This window comes from Myotis davidii, unplaced genomic scaffold (genome assembly GCF_000327345.1).
Source record: "Myotis davidii unplaced genomic scaffold, ASM32734v1 scaffold135, whole genome shotgun sequence".
Classification (NCBI taxonomy): Eukaryota; Metazoa; Chordata; class Mammalia; order Chiroptera; family Vespertilionidae; genus Myotis; species Myotis davidii.
The window spans coordinates 3485962-3494303 of record NW_006289813.1 but is presented as its reverse complement, the minus strand read 5'-3'; the positions used below and the strand labels follow the sequence as shown (position 1 = coordinate 3494303).

Below are 8342 nucleotides of genomic sequence, written 5' to 3'. Positions count from 1 at the left end.
TGAAAAAGTTAATAAGGAAGGGTTGAGCTTGCTAGGTTGTAAGGACAAGAGGCCAATGGACAAAAAACAGGCAGAAACAACAATAAGGACTTGAACCACAGAGCATGTGACCGACTGAGCCAAAAGGTGAATGTGGGATGAACAACCATCATGTCCAGCACAAATTTCCTCTAACTATATCAATGTAATTTGACTTCAGCTGGTGTATTGCTTAGTGGCACAAAATATGGAACAAAATAATTCAATCATTTATGAGTTAATTTATGTTGCAGAAACAAGGCTGTAATAGACAGATTATACCAAAACTTTAAATTATCCAAGTGTTTCTAGATTATGTTGAAAAAATTGAAATTAAAAGTGTCTTACCAAGCCAACTCACTACTGAAGAGAATTGTCAGTATGGGGTGAAAATATGGGTAAAATAATACGTTTGATAGATACTAAGTGCTCAATAAATGTTAGTAGCAGCTACTACTATTACTTCTGTTGCTACTATCTCTACCAATACAGTAGTCCCCCTTTTCTATGATTTCAGTTACCCAAGATCAACCACAGTCTGAAAATATTAAATGGCAAATTCCAGAAGTAAACCATTCATAAGTTTTAAATAGCATTTAAATTCCCTTTAAATTTAAATTCTGTTCTGAGTAATGTGATGAAATCTCACATAATCCCAACTCCATCCCTTTGTCCAGCATATCATTTCTCACCATCACAAGAAGAAAGGTGAGTACAGTACAATAAGATACTTTGAGAAAGAGATAATATTTATATAACTTTTATTGTAGTATATTGTTTTAACTATTCTTAGTTATTGTTGTTACTCTCTTACTGTGCTTACTTTATAAGTTAAACTTTAGTATAGGTATGTATGTATGGGAGTAGATGGAAGTATATATAGGGTTTGGTACAATCTGGGGTCTCAGGTATCCCCTGGTGTCTTAGAATGTATCCTGCTCAGATAAGGAGGCACTACTGCAAAGACAGAAACTTAAAGAGCTCTCACACAGACACCTGTGGCATAACCAATATCTATTACTCTTTACTTTCTTGCTAACAGAGTTCTGATTTTTTGCTCAGGCACCTACCTCTCAGGGAATGTGACCTTAACCCCATTAGAGGCATATCTGGATTAGACTAAACCAATTATAGTAATCTCATTCCTTTTGCCCATGACTGGTTTAAGAGTAGGCTGTGGCTTCATAACCAATAAAACATGAAGAAAGTTAGCTAAGAGAGCAGGGGAGGAGCTTTGGGGATATGACAAGAGCATTTTCAGTTGAATATGGGGGCAAAAACCTGACAGTAGCAATTTTAGGAGAAAATGAGAAGAGGAATTAGATACAGTAAGTATAGACAACATTTTTGAGGAATTTTGTTACAAAGGAAGATAAGATGTGGGAAAATAACTGGCTGGCTTTTTGTTTTTTCAAGATAGGAGAAATAACAATAGGTTTGTATGCTTATGGAAAAATCTAGAAGACAAGATGTTGAAAAATTATCTACATAATTATGCCATAGCCAAGAATTACAATAGATACAGGGTTAGAGAGTGAAGATAGCAGGTAATGATCTGATGACATGAAAGTAAAAGCTGTGGTTTTGTGTTTTTTGTTTAATTTATCTTTATTGTTGAAAGTATTACAGATGTCCACCCTTTTCCCCCTTTGACCCTCTACACCCAGACCCTGCCCCACTCCAGGCATTCATCACACTATTGTCTGTGTCTATGGGCTACAAATATATGTGAACATGTTCTTTGGTTAATCTCTTCCTGCCCCTCCCGCCCTTCTCTCTGAGATTCAACAGTCTGTTCCAGGCCTCCATGTCTCTGGATCTATTTTGTTCATTAGATTCCACATATAAATGAGATCATGTGAACTTGTCCTTTGACTGGCTTATTTCGTTTTTTTGTCTTTTTTTATCCTCATTGGAGGATATTTTTCCATTGATTTTTAGAGAGAGTAGAAGAGACAGGGAAAGACAGAGAGAAACATCAATGTGAGGGGAAACACATCAATTGGTTGCCTCCTATACAGGCCCCAACCAGGACCCAGGCTGGGGAGGAGCCTGCAACTGTGGTACATGCCTTTGACCAAAATCAAACTCAGGACCCTTCGGTCCGCAGGCCAACGCTCTATCCACTGAGCCAAACTAGCTAGGGCATCGCTTATTTCATTTTATCTGGAAGAAGTAATGAGAATATAAAGAAGATAGTCAACCTACTTTCAGACCCAGTCATTCAAGAGCCCAGGGAGAAAACCAACTTTGAAGAGCTGCAGAGGAAGCAGTATCTCCAGAGGAGAGCCTGTTTCCATTAGAACAAGGTGAAAGGAAGGAAAATTCAGAGAAGTCAGGAATTTTGCTGTTGGTGGATCATGAATTCCTGAGGGCACAGAAGAGTTTCAGCAGCTGGGCAGGGGGCAGGAAACAGAAGAGGGGATATGCAAAGTCTATGGGATTAGATGTGGGAGTCTAGGGCTTCCTGCAGTGGCAAATATGAACCAGGATAAAGAGCATAGTAATTGTGCTGGACTCAAGAAACATAATGATGGTAAAGTTGTGAGTGTTCTGGGGACCAGGGCAGTTCAGGGGCACAGGGTATTTCCTCTTCCTCTTGACTCCTGTTGATGGAACTCATGGACCTGAGGCTGGTTCCCTTCATCATTAACAACTTTATAAAATTGCATGTCACCATCACACATATGGATTTCTGATCAAAAAGCTTACAAATTTTAAAAATCTCCCTGCTCTGGGGGAAATGTAATTTTTCATAGCAGAGTTTGGTTTTACTTACATCTGTGTTACAGGAGCGATACCGTTTCCTTTCCCCAAGGCAGTATTTTCCACCTCCTGAAGGTCTGAAAACACATTTTGTTTAACATGTGAATATACTATATTTATCCACATAGAAAGCACATATATTGCATGATGAAAACATATTAACATTTACTTTAAGAAAATACAAAATTGGACATTTTATTAGTTATTAAAAAATCATGCTGGGGACTGTTAGTAATAATGATTATGACTGCTGAATGTTAAAATTAAGGCAATTTACTATGAGTAACTTTATAAGACTGTTAATTGTTATGATTTACATTAAGAAAATGCAATTAAATCAATGTATTTTCTAATTATTATAGTAAACAGGTGATTGGTTCAATTTGAGATTCCAGCTTAAAATTCACTTATTCATAATGAAAAGCCATTTGAATCACTTCAACAAACCCATAACCTGATGCATTTTGCCCACCAAGTTGGAAATGAAAAGTTATTTGATTTTTTTCTCAGACTGGAAACAAGAGAGGACACTAAATGACTCTCTGGAAATAGTTTCAGTTCCAAGTAAATAATGCAGAAATGAATTTCTATCTCATTTCAAATATATAGTTTTAAATGATGTTAAATCTAAACATCAGATGGGTTTGCATTATATAAATGCTTTAAATAATACTCAAATTAATGAAAAAGTGAGATGTCAAATATTTTATTTCCATCAATTAATTTTTAAAGTATTAAACATTAGGTAGAGCCATACGCTATTATTTGAATGCTATTTTTGAAGGCTAACTTGTTCTTTTAAAAGAGTTCTGGTCATACTCTTAAATATCTGGGTATGTTATTGATTATTATAGGGTTTTATAATTTTGGTTATTATTCTACAGTAGCCTACAGTTGAACTTAGGTTAATTATTCTGTACTTGTTTTAAAAATAGCAAAGTCTAAATTACAACTTTGACTTACTAGAATCAATGGGATAATTTAAGTGACAATTTTGAATATGTTTTGAATGCCAGTGAATGGTGACTCTAAGGATGGAAAACAAATGGCCCAGCTAGAACCAGCTTGGGAGAAATGGGTCGGTCAGACAAAAACAAAGTAACGGGGACGGTGGTAGCATGGCTGGTTTACGCGTAAGTGACAGTGAGTGAGCTCGGTTTAGCAGGAGGGTAAAAATAGCTAGAAAATGGGAGAATGGAAACACAGCACTAATATCCAGGGAAACGATTTCAAGCTAAAAAGAGAAGAAAAGAGACTGTTTAGAGAGAGAAGCCAAAGAGAGGGATCCTGAGTTAAAAGGAGGAAGAAACAAATACAGACCATCTTTCACCCCAGAAGGAGGAATACAGCAGAATTGATGTATCATCACCTGGTTCTGCACCAAAATATGCATTGGGAAAGAAGGCCATCAGCCTGAGCTCCAGCCAAAAATGTGAGCTGCTAAGGAGCAGTTCAGTCTCCAGAGGAGCAGCAAAGACCATGCAGAGGAACAGTCCACCTGCAATGGGCAGTGGCGGGAGGGAGAAGCAATACCACAGCAAAGCATACTGATGGGACTGGCCTTCCGCCAGAGGGGCTCCGGCTGGAGAAAAAGATGGTGGGAGAGGAGCAGTCTGACCTGCATAAAACAGCCATGGGGAGAAAAGTGGTGGCAACTCCAGAAGATGATTAATGGGGGCATGTGAAAGGAAACTATTTTAACACATGGGCAGTATTCTTTTCATTGTGATTTGTGATGCGAATCAAGGCATTTCAACCCTTGAAGGGCTCTCATTGGTCCTTTTAATACTACTGTAGCAGTAATAATTTTATGTGACATGTGAAAAGACCTTAGGTTTCCTGGGAATAATGGTACTGTAGCTAAGACCAGACCTGGATTCATCCATAATTCAGTAGTTTTTGGAAAAGGAAATCTATCTGATTATTAGTAGATTAAGAATTCTGGCTCTACCTGGGGTAGATACACAATGCTTGTCTTTCTCCCCTTTCTTTTATTTTTAGTCACATAGGAAGGGGCGGGGAAGAAAAGGAAAGTCTGTCTAACAAGGCTCCTCCGCTCTCCTTGCCTCGTGCTTGTTCTGAAGACAAGCACTTGGCTCGGGAGTGAAACGTTTTTACAGATAACATGTGAAACCACAGCTTTGAATCATTTCCAACTGTGTCTTTTTGTTGGCTGCGGCTTACTTTAGCTACTTACGCTGGACTGTCACACTGTCTTAGAGATGAGGAGACGCCTCCCCCGCAGGTCCTGCTGCACTTTCCCCACAGTGACCAGGCACCCCAGCCCCCTTCTACGCTCTGGGGCGAAGTGCCAAAAGCAACACATTCTCCCTGATAGCACCACTGCAAGATTGCACAGAAAACACAGAATTAGCTTTTAGGCAGATACAGCTATCAGGACAGAAATACACAAAGTTCAGGCAACGACCAATTACAGGCATTAGCATTCTCCCAACAGATAACAGAGTTCTTTAACCGTGTTTACACATTGGTGATGGTGCGTGTGATTTGCAAATTATCTTTAGCTAGGCAATGATTTCAAAATCTCTAACACGTACCAGGAGTCTAAAAAACGAGTCTACTTCTCTTCCCTTATTTCACCTACTCCAGACTTTTCGTGTTTCTTATTAGGGAGACCTCAAAAGTCTTTTTTCGATATTCTAGTATTAAAAAATTTTCTTTATATTCCACTATTATTAGACTCATGGAATGATAACGCAATATGGAAAGTTCCCCAGTAAGGAATTTTTATGATGGTAATTGCTTTTTCTTTAAAAAAAAAAAGAAAGAAAGAAAAAGAAAAGGCTGGTTGAGGCTACAATGGTAAAAGAATGTGTTGTGGCATTTCATCTACATGAGTACTGCAGACATAATAAAAGTAATGCCAAGACACTAGGGACTGGGTACAAAAAAACCCTTATGTACACCAACCAGCCATGTGCATAGCCCCTGCGTGAACATGTGTGTTGGAATTCTTCTCAGCTTTACTCTCTGCAATAAACCACACATACTGCACATAAGTAGAAAGCCAGGAATAATTTATCGAGACGCAGACATCAAATAATCAGCTCATAACTCTAACATGATAAATCTTACTTGCAGAATATGGTAAAAAGGAAAGCCTTTTTAAAAAACAACAACAACAAGAAGCATTTCTAGGCTTTTATCGGTGCATTTTGTGAATTGCCATCAATTGCTGACAAACCATACTGATGCTATGAAAGTCATTTGTTTACATGAATAACCACAGGCCACATTATAAGAGTTGAGTAACTGTCAGCAATGCTAGCTAGCTAAATAAAAATTCAACATTATATTAAAACATAGAGGGATTAGGACATGTGATGCTTACAAGTAATCATTGTATAATACTAATTATATATATCCAGAATTATTTCACTTTTCACCTTTTTCACTGCTACCAATGGCAAATGGAATAGCTTCTTACCTGGTTCCCCTACTTCCACTTTTTCCTATCTATAATCAATCTGTTCTCCAGTAAGCATTCAGAGAGATCTTTTTAAAAAACATATTATTCCATCATGTCTCTTTTTTTGCTTAAAAGACTCTGGTCAGCTGTGGCCTGTGGGAAACACCCCTGCCTCCTTCTCCAGCCTCACTCTCTCAGATTTCTCCAGACACACCAGATTTCCTTCCTTTCCTCCAACACTAAACCCGTTCCCTCCATAAGGCACTTGCATCTGCTGGTCCTTCTGGGAATACTCTTCTTCCAATTCCTTATATGGCTGTGTTCTCATCATTCAGTCCCAGGTCAAGTGTCATCTCACCAGGGAACTCTTTCCTTGACCACCTTATCCCAAAGTGGAACCTCCAGGATGTAATCGTTTTAGTACACACTACTTTAAATTATCCTGTTTATTTTTCGAATTACTTCATTATTGTCTGTCTCCTCTCATTAGTAAGTAAAAACCTTAATGTGACAAGTGTGGCTATTTAAATTTAAATTAATTAAAAATTAGGTTCCTCAGACTGGCTAGCTACATTCCAGGGCTTCATAGCCACATGTGTGGTAACGATGTTGGGCAGAGCAGATCCAGCATGTCTGTCACCACAGAATGTGCTGGAAGCCAGTCCATCCTTGCTGCTTGACACAGTCGCTGCAAGGAAGAAACATCTGCACAGCATATGTTTCAAGGGACCTGGCATATATGGCATACTGTTCTTATAAAACCCCTTAATTAAATGCCAAGTGGGTAGTTAATCACTTTAACTATGAACAATCACCCTTAAGCTACATAATCTTTACTCCCTGGAATGGAGATAAGAAATGTCCTAACCTTTGGAATAGAAATTGATAGGATTAAAATCAACTGGTATAAATACAGATGTAACAAGACAATAAGACTCAGAACTTGGCTGGAGATCCTGGCTAGAGAACCCAACTATGCTTGATCAACTGAACGCTGCCTCCATGTCATTCCTTCTTTACCAACTCTGTCCACACCTCTGGGAACCCCTGGACCTGCTGGGGCTGGACCCCAACAAGAATGTTCTATCTAGGACAGTGCTTAGCATGTAGTAGATAAGAAACAAAAATCCATTGACTGAGAGACAACGTTAGTTCAATTTTAGAATTCTGTGTTCTGTTTTAGTTGCTGCATGTCAGGAACTGGAAATACTGGAGGGTAAAGAGAGTCAAATTCACCTTTGTTTCCCTAGGAGTTAGCACTGAGTAAATGTTTTAGTAGCTGTGACAACATAAAAGACTTTTTAGAGAAGTGCTAAGCAATTATCATTTGTCCATAAAAAAATTAGGCAAGAAGAATTCAAATTTTGGTTGGCTAAAAGGCAGAACATTCTGAGCCTTAACCTATTAGATATTAAAGTAAGACATTAAGAAAGATTATGACTTTTGACAATGAAAATTACCATGAAAAAAACCCATCTGTCCAAAATGATGAAGCAGAGGTTGCTGGCTGCACTGATATATTACAGTATCAGCTCTGGGAGTAGGACTGCTGATAATGTACACTTGAGAGGGAGAGCATGTTCCAGCTGCCAGCTTACCGCTTACCTAATTGATCCTGAAGACCAATCATTTGTATAATGATATACCACCAATTGTGCTAGACCTTCACCTATATAAAAGTCACAACATTAGGCCAAATAATCTCCGGTTTTACATTTTTGCTATTAGAAGTACCTGTGTGTACAGACACCTATGCCTATACCTATTTTTTCTTTGAGAATGACTAAGCAAAGTAGTACTGACCAGCAATGACTGGTTTGGGCCATGGTTTCAATTAATGACAACACTTTAAAAAACTCCACCTCTTAAAATTTGTCTATTTTTTCAAGTTGGAAATCTAGCATTATTGATTTCAAATAACATTAAAACTTGATTTTACATTTTATAAAAGCACAGAGCTGCATCTAAAGCTCAAAAGAACTTAAGCATTCATGAGATCTAAGTACCTCATTTTTCAAATGAGAAAACCAGAGCCTATAGCAGGTTGACTTGCCCAAAGTCACTTACTGGCAGAAAGGAAGGAATTATCTGTCCAAAAATACAGAAAAAGTCAGTGTGGTGTGGGGGA

General features: G+C 38.2%; 1 protein-coding gene across 1 annotated transcript in view; it reads right to left on the bottom strand.

Annotated features, from left to right (window-relative positions):
* Nucleotides 1-8342, bottom strand: part of ADAMTS6 (ADAM metallopeptidase with thrombospondin type 1 motif 6) — a 225449-nt gene that overhangs the window by 86389 nt on the left and 130718 nt on the right. Inside the window, exons 12-13 of the mRNA XM_006762487.2 lie at nucleotides 4982-5127; nucleotides 2798-2861 (exon numbers count right to left, since the gene is read on the bottom strand). Of these exons, the coding sequence (XP_006762550.1) occupies nucleotides 2798-2861; nucleotides 4982-5127 (210 nt within the window). The remainder of the gene's footprint in view (nucleotides 1-2797; nucleotides 2862-4981; nucleotides 5128-8342) is intronic.